The sequence below is a fragment of the Primulina eburnea genome, unplaced genomic scaffold, assembly GCF_022965805.1.
Source record: "Primulina eburnea isolate SZY01 unplaced genomic scaffold, ASM2296580v1 ctg962_ERROPOS2771506, whole genome shotgun sequence".
Taxonomy (NCBI): Eukaryota; Viridiplantae; Streptophyta; class Magnoliopsida; order Lamiales; family Gesneriaceae; genus Primulina; species Primulina eburnea.
The window spans coordinates 70,135-87,178 of NW_027331718.1; the positions used below are offsets into that span (position 1 = coordinate 70,135).

At 34.7% G+C, this 17,044-nt stretch overlaps 1 protein-coding gene across 1 annotated transcript; it reads left to right on the forward strand.

The window, feature by feature from the left end:
- Positions 1-612: 612 nt before the first annotated feature.
- Positions 613-16,238, forward strand: LOC140822580 (epoxide hydrolase 2-like). Its single transcript, XM_073183359.1, has 3 exons — positions 613-1,210; positions 15,244-15,482; positions 15,787-16,238. The coding sequence occupies exons 1-3, from the start codon at positions 746-748 to the stop codon at positions 16,037-16,039; spliced, it is 957 nt and encodes a 318-aa protein (XP_073039460.1). The 5' UTR covers positions 613-745; the 3' UTR covers positions 16,040-16,238.
- Positions 16,239-17,044: the final 806 nt, after the last annotated feature.

The window sequence follows — 17,044 nt, forward strand, 5'->3', positions numbered from 1 at the left end:
CAGAGAGTTGGGTCAATGTTATAATTGGGCTCAAGGGCTTGGATCTCACACAAACATCAAAATCCAATAAAAAACAAAAGCTTGGCTTGACTTTAGAAGGGGACCAGAAAAATAAAATTAAGAGGACGAAAAAATATATTAAAATTTTTAGAGAGGGCAAGTGCATTTCAATGAGAGAAGTGGAGTAAAATAATTATATCTAATATCTTTTTACTTAAAAATAAAAAATCGAGCAGGGCGACAACAGTTACCGCCCCCCTTTGGCTCGGTCTCCTACTTTGATATGAATAATTCATATGGAACTATTCGGCTTCTTACATACCTATAAATTTGATTTGATTCCAATTTTTTTTTTTTTCAATTATCGAAGAGGAGCATGCTACAACATCGATTTCCATTTATATGATTTTTTTATTAAAAAAATTAAATTAAATTTATTTTAGAGATTAAAAGTCGGCCTTGACTTTGAATCTACCCACTACTGGGATGCCATATTATTAATTATTCAACCATCTGATTCTCATCCGTCTCATTTACTTCCTTAACAGTAGAGTGGAGAGTAGGTCCCAAACATTAATCGCGCTGATCACGGTTTCCTAAATTGCAGTATATATTTACAGGTCAAACACCATTTCTGAATCATTATTTACCCGATCCCTTTTCTTAAAACAACTCAATTTCACTCCATAAATCCAAGAAAGATCAGTGTGTGTCTTTGTTGTGTTTGTGTGTGCAAAAGCAAGAAATGGAGGGGATAGAGCACAGAACCGTGAGTGTTAATGGCATAAACATGCATATAGCGGAGAAAGGAGAGGGCCCGGTGGTGCTCTTCCTCCACGGTTTCCCGGAGCTGTGGTACACATGGCGCCACCAGCTGACGATATTCGCCGCCTTGGGGTACAGAGCCGTGGCGCCGGATCTTCGGGGATTCGGAGACACCGATGCACCGGAAGAAGTTTCGAGTTACTCGTGCCTGCAAATTGTGGGTGACATAGTGGCGTTGATAGAGTGGCTGCGTGGCGATCAGGTCTTCCTGGTGGCGCATGACTGGGGCGCCATGATCGGGTGGTACCTCTGCTTGTTTCGGCCGGATTTGGTGAAGGGTTTCGTGTCTCTTACGGTGCCATTTCGGCCAAGGCATCCGAAGGTGAAACCAGTTGAGGGCATGCGAGCTTTCTTTGGAGAAGAATATTATATGTGCAGATTCCAGGTTTGGTTTCTATGCTATATACTCACCATACATATATCTGCAGTCTTTTAATTTGTTATCTTTGCAAACATATATAACTAATCTCGATATAATTTTTCACAGACTATACACTTTTTTTAAAAAAAAAACCTAATATTTGAGTGGCTTTATCTATATTGGAAAAATTGTATAAATTATTATCAAAGTCAGAAATAAGTATCCGATTCTCGTGAATACCGATTTCTTGCGATTGTTGTAGGGAAAAGCAACAGTTGGTTGAATGTAAGATGATAAATAATTGATCGTAATGTCTTATAATATTTTTATTATTTTAATAACTAAATTTTATTTTTTAACTTACTGACTAAACAAATATGTATGAAAGAGGGAGGGACATAAATCACCACTTAATATAAAATATGGTTGTTAAAACAAGTCAACTCACCTTAGCCTCTCTTAAACTGCCACCAAACAAGGCAGGTTTGGACCCCAAACCCAACCCAAGTAGGGATAGGTGGGGGTTGTTTTGTTTTATAACTGTGGTCAAATTTTTTTTTAAAAAAATAGTTTCCAGTAATGTATTTGTTCATTACATGGGAGGGTTATTTTTAAAAAAAAATTTGACCAAGTTTATTTTCTCAAATATCCCGAATATAGATGGACTTACCCACAAAATGTTTTCTCTTTAAAAAAAAAAAAGAAAAAGAAAAAGAAAAAGAAACACTACAACCAATGCCATAATTTTTCATATTACATAATCTATTGCAATATTTAACAAAATATTAAAAATATTGGAACCTTCACCAGACATAGTTTTCTTATAATGTAAGCCATATTAATCATCTACATATAAAATACATGTAGATAAAAATCGTTACAAAGTAAAATATAAATGAACCGTAATTTGTAAATATAATTAATTTTTAAGTAATTAATAAAAGTCGGGGATGGATGAGTAAAATCAATCGTTTAATAATTAATAAAAGTTTTTTAAGTTTTTTTTAATAAATATGATGGCCAACCAGCGTGGACCAATAATCCAAAGGGGTTGGTTGGTAATTATTTTTACAGCGGGTTAGATGGACCCCACAGTCGAAATTGACAGCTTTAAGCATATGGGTCGGGTCTTGTCATGAAACATGTTACAACCTCCATGCATATTTTTGGGTGTAGGATAGGATGGATTAGGGGTGCAAACGAACCGAATCGAGTCGAATAATAGTAAAAAAGTCAGGCTCGAATTCGGCTCGAAATAGGTATATTCGAGTTCGAGCTCGATTCGAAGTTCGATAATTTCAAATATTTGGGCTCGAGCTCGGCTCGAAATGAAGTTCGAGTTCGAGTTCGGCTCGAAATATTCGAATATATTCGTAAACTATTCGAATTATTGCTCGGATATTAAGGTTTGAAAGCTCGAAATGCTCGAAATATTCGAAATGTATATATATATATATATAATTATATTATATTAATAAAATATTAAGGCTCGCGAACTATTCGCGAGCTATCGAACAAAATAATTTGGGCTCGAGTTCGGCTCGAAAAAAAGTTCGAACGTGTTCGAGTTCGGCTTAAATTCGATAAGTTCGAATACGAATCGAATATTTATCGAGCCGGCTCGAAAAACTCGCGAACATGTTCGGTTCGTTTGCAGCCCTAGGATGGATAGATTTATAATTGAATCATCTGTGTAATATAATAGTAAATGAAAAATAAAAGTCAATATGAACAAAATTATGACATTGATAATATTATATAATAGTAAATGATAAATCCCCCAAAATACTCTTCTTTTTTTAGTCATTTTTTCATTAAAAATTCATTCATTTAAAATATAAAAAAACTACTTTCAATTTTTTTAATAATAATACTTATATATATATATATATATATATATATATATATATATATATATATATATATATATATATATATATAAAAGCAACTAGGCGGCTAGTCTTTATGAGTGATGAATCGATAGATAATGACTATGTACTTGCAAACTTTGTGGAAATTTGTGGCATTTATGGGCAATGATTAAAAAAAATGTTACTTTTGTTTTGTGTTTTGACCTATTAAAATATATCGGTCAACACAGCTTGTAAAGAGACTTGGACTAATCTTAATTTGTAGAACCCTTATTAAGAATGTACGTTCACCGACTCATATAAAATTTTCTTCAACTTCCCACTGGATAAACCAACTAATATATCTTGACAAAAACTTGTGTGAGACGGTCTCACGGGTCATATTTGTGAGACGGATCTCTTATTTGGGTCATCCATGAAAAAGTATTACTTTTTATTGTGAATATGAGTAGGGTTGACCATGTCTCACAAATTAAGATCCGTGAGACGGTCTCAAATGAGACCCACTCAGATATCTTATATTTCCCAATCTTTCATCTACATTTTCTCCGAATCGATGTAATACAATCTATATCTAATTTCAAATTATCAATATAATCTCATTTGCACACACGCAATGAGTGTGCCAAATGTTAGTGTATATATTCCCTCCGTCTCATGTATTTATTTTATTTGTGTCATACATATTAACAATTTATTAGGAAAATAAATTTTTCATTTTACCCCTTATTTAATTAAAGTTTTAATATTTAAATGAACAAATTAGTAATTAAAAAATCAATTTGAATAGAGGTATATTTGTAAAAAGGTATTGAAAGTAATACTAAATACGAAAACTGGATTATATAGTTGGGACGAATTAAAAAATTAATTGAGCCTAATATATGGGACGAGGTAGTAAATATTAGTAAATTATCCACACGTGTTGCGCGTGTAAAATATTCATCATAATTTATATAACTGAAGTGATAATATTATTTTCTTATTTCATTAAAATTTGAGAAGGTTAAGTGAATTACATTTTTGAGGAAAAAATAAAATAATCTAGTAAATCGATATCGAAATTTAAGAAGAAGTGAATCAAATTTTGGAGTAAAATGATAAAATATTTTTTTTGTGATTTTACATATCAACATGAAGGTCATCACCTATATTATATAATACTAAGGTCATCCACAATAAAAAGATATTTCTTTCAAATATTTGTATATCTTTTAATTCACGTCATCAATCAAATATTTCTCTATTCAAATATCTCATATTTCACAATCAAATATCACACCAACCAAATATTTATGGATCCCACTATCACTTTAATTAATATTTTATTTTCATTTAAATAAAATCATTTCACCACTTTAATTACTTTTATATATTATTAATATTATATTTTTATTGAAATATAAAATTAGAAAGTTTATAACGATTATTTTTAAATAACTAATTTGTAACAAAATAAAAATTAAATTTATATTTCACATAATAATTAAATATAATTAAATAAATAATAAAAAAATTGAAAAAAAAATAAAAAAAAAATTCGACCCAAGCTCGAGCTCTTCACCACCCAAGCTATTCACTCAAAGTGTGTGAAGAGATTGGGTGTTCGACCCAAGCTCTTCACTGGGTCTCCAAATGTACAGCTTGGGTGCTCCTCTTCACTTTTATGAAGAGCTCGACCTTTGTTCGACCCAAAAATAGAGATCGACCCACCTCGCTTCACAAAAGAGCTCCACCCAAAAAATAAACGCGTCTCAATCATGCTGGTTTGAAGAAATAAAAAAAACTGCAAGACCCGGTTACAAATTTGTAATATCGGGTATTGTTGTTGCACACAAATCAATGGTGTGCAGTGATGAATATTTAGATGGAGATGATATTTGGATGACATGACTTGGATTATATCCATCATTGTGGATGTTTTAATGGACGTTACAGGTGTTGCGTTTGTATTATATAGTATATAAATTATAATATAACGCGTGAATCTTTCAATTAATTATTGAATAAGTCTTTTGTGAAACAATATCACAAATTTTTATCTGTGAGACATGTCAACTCTACTGATATTCACAATAAAAAGTAATACTTTTAGTTGATATAAATATAAGAAATGAATTTTTTAAATTTGGATATAAATTTTAATATCGAAGTTTATATTGTTCGATTTCGAATTATATATATCAAAACAAATCGACGGAAAAAAATCAAAATTAATTAAAATAATTATTTATATGATATATATTGAATTAAGAATATTTTTTATAATTTTTAGTTGATTTTTAATTATTTAATTCGTTTAGATTTATATTTAAAGGTTTTACTAAAAAAAATTAACTAAAAAGATAATGTATTATATTTTAATTACAAATTTAAATAAAGTCAAAACCAAATAAATTGAACCGTTTTTGTAGAAATAAAACCAAACCTAAGGAAAAAGATCACATATCGAACTATATATTTTTAAAATGTAAAATCGAAAAAAAAAATGCGTAAATCCAAACTGAATCAATCGATGAATATTGATATGTCCACTGCCATTTTTTATATATAAATCAAAAACTCGAAAATTACTAATTAAAATAAGAGTGAGTCTCATGTAAGACCGTCTCACGGATCTTAATTCGTGAGACGGGTCAACCCTACCCATATTCACAATAAAAAGTAATACTCTTAACATAAAAAGTAATACCTTTTCATGGATGATCCAAATAAGAGATCCGTCTCACAAATACGACCCGTGAGACCGTCTCACACAAGTTTTTGCCTTAAAATAAATTAACATTTCATGTATCATAATAATTTAACATTTGAAATCTCGAGTGCCCAAAAATCCATAAATCGACTACTAACTAAAAATCTTACATCGACATTTAAAAAGATCAACTAACATCAAAATAAATAATAAAATTCTCTACTAAATTCGTTAACAATAATCTTTTAAAATATTTTATCTATCAAGCTAATAGGGAAATAAAATGTCCGTCGGGAGTGTACTGTCGCACTCGATCCACTCAAACGTCAGCGCCTTCTCATATTATCAAATCCTGAAACATTCAAACCTAGTGAAACATTCACCGCCATGGAAATACGATCATAAGCTTCTCTTTGAGGATTTTATTGTAAACGGGCTTCCTCTGGGACTTTTTTCCTTACGGCATTCTCATAAAAATGTAAGTTCACTGCTCTTTCTTAAAACAGATCTCCCACATATCCTCTATCTTTTGTCACAGTCAACTCACATCTCACAAAATATATTTCCTTTTCTTTTTAGAGAATACAATATCATATGACTTTAAAAAATAGCATTTTTTACAGTAATAATTACACAACTTTATCATAACTCATAAAATATCATATTTTCATAAAATCATCATTTTATATTATTTAATATGTGTTATGACCCTTCGGGACGCTGCCAACCTTTTTCGTATACCCAAGTGTAAAATAACCGTTTTGCCCCTAGACGTAATATTTCTCGATTTTGATATTTTCTTACTTTTATTGACATGGGCTTATCCCAAATAATTGTTTAAACTTAAATCTAATTTTTTATAATTTTATTTTGCTTAAATTCATGGGTTTCAATTTAATTTCCTATTTACTAATTCGTGAGTCGTTTAATTCTTGAATTAATTCAAACTTTAACATTTTCTTCCCAAACTTTAAAAATAGACTTTTTATTACCTAAACTATCTTTGTGAGCCATGAGTCACCTCCGTGGTTCAACCCTTTTCTAATAAACATGATTTTCGAACCCTTAAGCTAAACCCACCGAGCCAACTCTCATTTTTCTTAGACTATGGTTGAGCCACCTCGAGCCAAACCCTGACAGACCCCTTATGGACCTTATTGAACGTCCTTGACCCAAGGAGCAAGCCCCTAATCGTCGCACAATCCCTGCACACATGACTCGAGTTCATGCGTGAGCTTCCTTGTCTTCCTAGGATTCTATTCGACCTAGGACACAATTAGCTTCTTAACCATTGATCACCTATGACCTTTACCGACCATGGACATGTCTCAGACCCAACCGAACCAGCCCCGAGCCCCCTAGTTCATGCTGCAGCCCCCTGCACCAGCAAAGCCGCACGAGTTCCTCCTAAGCGCATAAAACTCCTTACTCTGCTAGGACACTTCATTCGAGCCACCCTCCAGCCCGAACCCTCCCGACCCTCTCTGGACCCCACCCTGAGCTACCGCCTAGCCAAGACATTAGCCCCTCGGTTGCTGCAGCTCTCGGCCGCGCGTCTACACACATGGGGAGAGTCTCACCCCTTGTGGACTCTTCTCCCGCTGTTGTCAATGACTCCTAGCTTTCAAAGCTAGGACTCTTCATAAACCCATCCCTGACCAGCACGACCCCCTAGCTCAGCCCCTGCCGAGCCATGCATCACATCGCCCCTTGAATCATGTGTGAACCCTTCCAAACTCTCGAATTCTTCTAACAAATCATGTGCAGCCTTTAATCTTGTTGTCCAGCCTTCTTTTCATCTTAAACTGTTCATGCTCTAACCTTATTTCACCATATGTTGGCAGCGTACTTGTTGGTAATCATAATACGTTCATATATACGTAAAAACATTCAAAACTTTTGAAAATAATCGTCATATCGTTAGACCATCGAACATAAATATTTTTCATGCAAAAACAATTGAAACATGCGTATTATGGTTTGAATGATGTGTCAAAGGGTTTAGAAAACGTGCATTTGAGTTTAAAATGCTCGAATAAGCGATCGTCGGCGAGGGGCACGAGAAGGGACAAATGGGCGACGAAGAACCCTAGCTTTTCCTCCTTGATATTTTCGATTTTAGTGTGTGTAAAGTGTGTGTGAAATACGGCTGATATGTGTCTTCCAAATCCTAGGTATCTTATCTATAGATATTAATTTGCATGTTAATGGGCTTTGTTTTTAGCTTCCGAGTATGAGAGCAATTGGGTCTACTCAATTTAGTTAAATTTGGCCCAATAACTCTTATTTAATTGAAGCATAAAAGTTTATAAAATTTAGTTTCCAAAAATAATAGTTTTGAGCTTTTAAAAACTCATCGTTTGCCCAATACCGGATTCCCTGGTAAAATTGAGTTTGTCTCGTAAAATTTTTCAAACTTTACTATTTTTTAAAAAATTAAATTATTTTAATCAAATTAAGAAGTCTTGAATATATTTAGTGAAGAATATTTATCTTGTCTTGGTCGTCTCTGGTCTCATTTCTCTGGTCTATTATCGAATATTTGGGTAAAATCTTTCAATTTCATGAAATCATGCCCTATTATCATTTAATCATGCAATCATGCAAGCATTTAAAATAAATTAAATAAAATATTTAAGAAATTCAAGTAATTTTGCATGTATGTGGTTTACATAGGTTGATTTTTCGGACATTACAAATATCCCTAATTATTTTTATTTGGGTTAAAAGAGGTGCGATAGTTTAGTTTACATAAAAAAAATTGAATAAGAAGTTGGGGGGGGGGGGGGGGGGGGGTGGGGTTGGTGAGATTTAATTAAACTTTGAACATATTTTTATTTTAAAAAATTTCTGAAATTTTTAAAATTTAATTTACCAACATATTAAAAGTTAATTCATCTATGGAGTTTAACTTTTATATATATGTGTCTTAATATTTCATAGACACACGCGTGTTGCATATACATAATAATTTTATACATAAAATAATATTTTGTTATTATAGTTTTTAAATAGCATATATGTTGAAGTTGAGGAAATTCACCAATAGTTAGAAGCGTGTTTTACATTCTTGCCTTTCTTAGACCTAGAAGGTAGTTGTACAGTTACGTTTAGTTTTTCCAGAAATTGATTCTTAGTTCAATGGAATAACAGGAAACTTCCCACATTTTGTGTTCTTTCTTCCTCTTTTCCTCTTGTGATTTCTGGTTTCAACATGGTATCAGAGCAAGGCGAATTTTCTGATCCGCGGATATGATTACACGTTTCAATTGCGTACACTCGATTGCATATATTTCGATCGAGATCTGATTTTTTTTCGCATTGCCTGTTCGTATTGATGGCTTCTGCATCTGGATCGGTTGTGTTTGAGATCTCCGATCCATTGCATATCCTTCCATCCGACACACCAGGTATCAACTTAATTTCTGAGCAATTGATTGGAGGCGAAAATTATGGAATTTGGAGTCGCGCCATGCTTATCGCACTACGCGCTAAGAACAAGCTCGCATTTGTGGATGGGAGCTGTCGTAGACCTGATTCGAGCTCGAATACACTGATGCAGTGGGAACGATGCAATGCAATTGTTCTCTCTTGGATTATGAATAGTGTTTCGAAGGAAATCTTCAGTGGAATTGTTTATTCTACGGATGCAATGGTAGTATGCGCGGATTTGAAGGAACGATTCGATAAAGTCAATGGTTCTCGAATTTTTTCCTTGCACCGAGAAATTGGGAAGTTGACGCAAGGGCAAAACACTATATCTACATATTATTCGAGCTTACGACGATTATGGGATGAGTACTCATCGCTTGTGGTTCTGCCTTCATGTTCTTGTGAGTCCGCCAAGGTATACTTAGAACATGATCATCAGCATAAGCTTCTCCAATTTCTAATGGGGCTGAACGAGAGTTATGTGCACGTCAGGAGTCAAATACTGATGATGAATCCATTACCATCGGTTGGGCACGCATTTGCACTTATCTCACAGGAAGAATCTCATATGGGGATGCTCAATATGGGTTCTATCCTCGGTGAAGCTCCTACTGCAGCCTTTTATGCTTCTCAGGACAAGAAAAAGAAATATCATTTGCATTGTGATCACTGCAACATGTCTGGGCATACCAAAGCCAATTGCTACAAGTTAATAGGCTATCCAGAAGGTCCTCGATTCCCTAGAATGCAGGGGAGAGGATTTGGCTACAATCCTAACAGAGAACTGCCTCCAGAGAAGGGAAAACCGAGAAGAAATACAGCTAACTTGACTGTTTTGGAAAATGAAGGAACAACTCCGAAATGTGTACCTGAGATCAGCTTCACACCAGAGCAATACACTGCCATTTTGAAGCTGCTGGATAAAGAAACAAATCCTCCTGCCTCTGTGCTAGCTTCCGCCAATATGGCAGGTACTTCTCTCCCATCTTTATGCTCGGATTGGATCGTTGATACAGGAGCAAATGATCACATGGTTGGACGAGATGCACACCTGTATAATGTTGTCTCTTGTGCTGGGTCCAATGGGATTGTCCAACTGCCAAATGGTAATAAGACTAGAGTCACACAACTAGGTTCAGTGAACATTACTCCCACGATTGCACTCCATAATGTACTATATGTGCCTAGCTTCCATTTTAACCTGCTGTCAGTGTCCAAATTCACAAAAGACCACCAATGTTTCATCACTTTTCATCCCACCTTCTGTTTTTTTCAGGACCTATGCACTGGGAAGATAATGGGGACTGGTAAAGTGAAGAATGGACTCTATCATCTAGATACTTCCTGTTTTGATTTCAGCGGTGTTAGCTCTTCTTATTTTCCTCCACGTTCTTTTGCTCCTCGTTGTAATACCTTAGTTGTAAACTCTACTCCTTTAAATGAATATACTTGGCACCAAAGGCTTGGTCATATTTCCTTATCAAGAATGAAATTGTTACCATTTCTGTCACATGAGTTCACATTTTCACATTGTGATATCTGTCCCCAATCTAAACAAACTAGGCTCTGTTTTCCCCAAAGTACATCTACTGCTACCACACATCCCTTCCAGATAGTCCACATGGATTTATGGGGTCCCTTTCATTCTACAACATACAATGGTGAGAGATACTTTCTCACCATTGTGGACGATTTTACACGAGCAACTTGGGTTTATTTGATGCATTCCAAACTAGATACGCTTTCCATGCTTAAAGCCTTCGTGGCTCTCATACGGACTCAATTTTTTACACCCATTCAAATCATTCGAACTGATAATGGTACTGAATTCTTCAACACTCAATGTACTTCATTTCTTACTTCTTTGGGCATCATCCACCAAAGTTCTTGTGCTTATACACCCCAACAAAATGGGGTGGTTGAGCGCAAACATAGGCATATTCTGGACATTGCCAGGGCACTCAAATTCCAAGCTTCCATGCCTTCCAAATTTTGGGGCGATTGCATCCTCACTGCTGTGCATTTAATCAACCGCATACCCACTCCTCTTCTTTCTAATAAAACACCTTTTGAGCTGTTATTTCATCGTCCCCCTTCTTACTCGCACCTTCGTGTTTTTGGATGTTTATGTTATGCTTCCATCCTCCCTCGGGGTCATAAGTTTGCACCTCGGGCTACGAAATGCGTCCTTCTTGGTTACTCCAACACTCAAAAAGGGTACAAACTTCTTGATCTCACTAGTGATAAAATTTTCATTTCTAGAGATGTCTTTTTCCATGAAACCGTTTTTCCTTTTTCTCAACAACCGACTCCTACTCAAGTTTTTCTCCCCCCCTCCTCTATTGATGATCACGTTCCTGTTAGTTCATCTTCCCCTCATCAGTCTCCTTCTCACTCTGGTGCTAGTCCTTCCTCACTTATCCCACCATCCTACCCTCAGCCTAGGCATTCTTCTCGATTGTCTCGCCCACCCATTTGGACACATGACTATGCCTGTCCTTCCATTCGATCCCCTCCTGCTTCAATGCACCCTATTGCCAATTACATATCTTACTCCCATCTTTCTCCATCCTTCCAAGTTTTTTTAGCCTCCATCTCCCATATTAAAGAACCTAGTACTTACCATGAAGCAGTTGGCGATCCTCGTTGGCAATCTGCTATGGATGCTGAAATTGCTGCATTGGAGGCAAATAACACTTGGGAACTTGTCCCCTTGCCCCCTGGAAAATCTGTCATTGGAAATAAATGGGTTTACAAAGTTAAATACCACCCTAACGGGAATGTGGACAGATTTAAGGCCCGCCTTGTGGCTAAAGGTTACACTCAACTCCCCGGAATTGACTATCATGACACTTTCTCTCCTGTGGCTAAGATTGGCACGGTTCGCTGCCTTTTAAGCGTTGCTGCTATGTTGCAATGGCCTTTATACCAAATGGATGTCACCAATGCTTTTTTACAGGGGGATCTTGATGAAGAAATTTACATGGCTCTTCCCCAAGGATTTGGAAATCAGGGGGAGACATCTGTGTGTCGATTACGCAAATCCTTGTATGGGCTTAAACAAGCCTCAAGACAATGGAATATGAAATTTGCATCCATTATGAAGTGTGCTGGTTTCAGCCAATCTAAACACGATCACTCGCTATTTGTCAAGAAAGATGATTCTTTCATTACATTGTTACTATTATATGTAGATGATATTGTCATTTCAGGAAATCATGAAGAGTCAATTCAAGCACTAAAAAGGCATCTGCATGCAGAAATTCATATCAAAGATTTGGGAGAATTAAGGTACTTTCTTGGAATAGAGGTAGCACGTTCCAAGAGAGGGATATGTCTAAATCAAAGAAAATATGCACTGGAATTGATATCTGATTCGGGACTATCAGGAGCCAAGGTTGTTGATACACCCATGGAACAATACCTGAGATTAACCACAAAGGAATATGATGACAGTGCCAAACAAGATGAATCTGTTGATGGAATATTGAATAATCCAGGAGAGTATAGACGGTTAGTGGGAAGATTGCTGTATTTAACCATTACAAGGCCAGACATATGCTTTGCCGTTCAAGCACTGAGCCAATTCATGAGTAAACCTAAGAAATCTCACATGGATGCAGCCATCAGAGTTTTGAAATATTTGAAAGGGGCACCAGGACTAGGAATTCTTTTATCATCAAAGAAATCATTTGTGCTTGATGCCTACTGTGATTCCGATTGGGCTACCTGTCCAATGAGTAGAAAATCCGTTACGGGATATTGCATCAAATTTGGGGAGTCCTTAGTGTCGTGGAAAACAAAGAAACAAACCACTATATCCAGATCATCAGCAGAAGCGGAATACAGATCCATGGCTGCAACAACGTGCGAAGTCATGTGGATCGTTGGTATATTGAAAGATATGGGAGTGCAGCTTGATCTTCCAGTAACACTTCACTGTGATAACAAGGCAGCAATGCAAATTGCCGCGAATCCGTTATACCATGAAAGGACAAAGCATATAGAAATAGATTGTCATTTGGTAAGAGAAAAGATTCAAGAAAACCTCATAAAGACGAGATACATTTCGACAAACGAGCAAGTAGCGGATGCTTTCACAAAGGCTCTAGGAAAAGGCCAACACTGCTATTTATTATCCAAGCTTGGTATGTTGAATATATATACCAAGCTTGAGGGGGAGTGTTGAAGTTGAGGAAATTCACCAATAGTTAGAAGCGTGTTTTACATTCTTGCCTTTTTAGTCTTGTAGACCTCACTATAAATAGAAGGTAGTTGTACAGTTACGTTTAGTTTTTCCAGAAATTGATTCTTAGTTCAATGGAATAACAGGAAACTTCCCACATTTTGTGTTCTTTCTTCCTCTTTTCCTCTTGCGATTTCTTGTTTCAACAATATATATATATATATATATATATATATATATATATATATATATATATATATATATATATATATATATATAGAGAGAGAGAGAGAGAGAAGGATCTCAGAGAGAAAATTAAGAAGAACAGAAATGATGAAATTTTAAGTTACAATGATATTTATAGACTTCACCAATACACCAAAATATTTAATATATGAAATCTAATTTAATATGGGCAAAAACTTGTGTGAGACGGTCTCACGGGTCGTATTTGTGAGACAGATCTCTTATTTGGGTCATCAATGAAAAAGTACTATTTTTTATGCTAAGAGTATTACTTTTTATTGTGAATATGAGTAGGGTTGACCCGTCTCACGGATTAAGATACTTGAGATGGTCTCACATGAGACTCACTTTTTAATATGATACTAGCGATTGAAGCATACACCTTGAATGTGCACAAATCAAGGATAAATCCGAAACATAGAGATTTGAGACGGTGGTTATTTTTATCGAGTGTGAATTGAAAGAAGATGGAGATAGCTTAATTTGGATGGAAATTATATAAAGTTGGGGGAATGTTTAGTTAAAGTGTTATATATTTCTTAACAAGTATATATATATATATATATATATATATATATATATATATATATATATATATATATATATATATATATATATATGACATTTATGGAATTTTAAAATGGTTCACCGACACAACAAAAATTAGTTATTCTAGGGATTACATGTATATTTACTAGCGTCTCTGTTGCGTGATTAATATAGTTAGAATAATTATTTAAATACAATAATTTTTTATTTTTAAAATAATGATTTTCCTTAATTTAAAATTTTAAAGTAAAATATATAAAGATATGATTGAATATAGCAAAAACTTGTATGAGACGGTCTCATGAGTCGAATTTGTGAGACGGATCTCTTATTTGGATCATTCATGAAAAAGTATAATTTTTTATGCTAAGAGTATTTCTTTTTTTATTGTGAATATGAATATGGTTGACTCGTCTCACAGATTAGTATCCGTGAGACGGTGTCACAGGAGACCCACTCATTTAATATTAAAATATAGATAAAAATAAGTTTGAAATATTTAAAAAATGGTCATTTTGGGAAAAAAAAGTTTAATCAATAAAGTTATATAACGAATGTATAATTATAATTTTAAATAGAATTTTATCAAAAACTTGTGATTTCTGAGTGCATTCATGTTCGTCGTTCTTCGAATATAGTTGCTCATAATATTGCTCATTTTGCTTTTCTTCTCCATCACCTTTTGTATGGGTGAATAGTGAATTTCCATCGTGGTTGGTCAATCTTGTAATGGATGATTTTATTTAATAAAGTACGAGTTTTACCTTAAAAAAAATTAGAATTTAAATAGTATAGGAGTCTCAACTTTAATTAGATAGGATGCATGGCGGACTTTGCACCATCCCCTGTTGAATGGCATTTTACGGTATTTTCACATTATTTCTTGTTTTAATTTATTCCAATAATTATTTTTAAAAAAAAAATTAATTTTTGAAAAATCCAATAATTCACTGACTTTTTTCCTAAATATTTCTTCATTTTTTTTAAAATGATACATTTTTTTTTTCAGGATAGCATGACAAGAAGTTGAAATTTATGATAGATAAAATTGAAGTGTTTAAAAAATATTATTGTGCAGGAACCTGGAAAAATCGAATCAGAAATGGCAAAATATGGAGCTGAAGCAGTGATCAAGAAAATCCTCACAGACCGCAAACCCGGCCCTTCCCATTTACCCAAAGAGAACCCATTCGGATCCGACATAAATCAAATAAATTTACCTTCTTGGCTTAAAGAAGAAGACCTCAAGTATTATGCTACAAAATATGAACAGAAGGGCTTCACTGGTGGACTTAACTATTATCGAGCCCTTGATTTGTAAGGCCGATTTATCAATCATATATATTGCGTCCTCTCTGTTTCTAACATCTCATATCTAATCATAGAGTAATACTTATGCTCGAAATTAGGATCTCCGACCTAGTAAACTAGGTTCTTATTTAAGCTCAGTTGTGTCTTCTTACGTCCATGCATCAAATTAATACTGATTGAAACACGTGATCGTGCATTGTTGCACATAACTGAGAGACCCTCTCACTCAATATGCTAGTTTTCGAGTTGGTATATCGTGTTGGGCTCTTATTTGAAGTGCTAAATTCTTATTTGATGAATTTTGGTGTAGCAATTGGGAGCTAACAGCAGCATGGACAGGAGCAAAAGTGACAGTTCCGGTGAAATTTATAGTTGGAGATGTTGACATGGTGTACACAACCCCGGGCGTGAAAGAATACGTGCATGGAGGTGGATTCAAGAATGATGTGCCATTACTGGAGGAATGCATTGTGATGGAGAACACTGGACATTTCATCAATCAAGAGAGACCGGAGGAAATTAATACTTACATACATGATTTTATCTTAAAGTTTAAAAATTAATTAATGGGAAATGACAAAATTGATCTTGTAAGTTGGTCTATATTCATTCGGTCCTCTAGTGGGTCAAAATTCAGTCTTAGCACAACAACTTGGCATAGTTTACACATTTAATTCTTTTTCGTTGGAATACAGAGCTACGGCTATCGTTTCCTGCAAAACATTGCAAATAATATGGCTATCGATCGTCAATTGGCATTCCATCAAAAAATGACTGGTATTGTGAAGGAGGTCCATATTTTGCATTAAAACAGAATTTCGACCAACCATATGTTCAAAAACCAATATAGGTTAGCTTATATATGATTAGTTTTACTTTTTTTTTTCTCTAAAATTAATTTAGAATACAAGAAAAACGCCCAATGACAACGGTTTTCTAAAAAGCGTTGTCTTTCAGCGCTTTTTTAGGGCAAAAGACAACGGTTTATGAACTGTTGTCTTTTGACATGTTTTTCTTGACAATCGACAACAGTTTTTGAAAACCGTTGTCTTTTAGGGTGTCAACGACGACAACTGGTTTTCTAAAAACCGTTGTCTTTCAGCGCTTTTTTAGGGCAAAAGACAACGGTTTATGAACTGTTGTCTTTTGACATGTTTTTCTTGACAATCGACAACGGTTTTTGAAAACCGTTGTCTTTTAGGGTCGGTGTCAACGACGACAACGGTTTTCTAAAAACCGTTGTCTTTCAGCGCTTTTTTAGGGCAAAAGACAACGGTTTATGAACTGTTGTCTTTTGACATGTTTTTCTTGACAATCGACAACGGTTTTTGAAAACCGTTGTCTTTTAGGGTGTCAACGACGACAACGGTTTTCTAAAAACCGTTGTCTTTCAGCGCTTTTTTAGGGCAAAAGACAACGGTTTTATGAACTGTTGTCTTTTCATGTGTTTTTTAGACAATCGACAACGGTTTTTGAAAACCGTTGTCGATTAGCGTTTTTTTTTAAAAAAACAGCAGTTTTTCAAAACCGTTGTTTATTAGCGTGTTTTTTTTAGACAAACGACAACG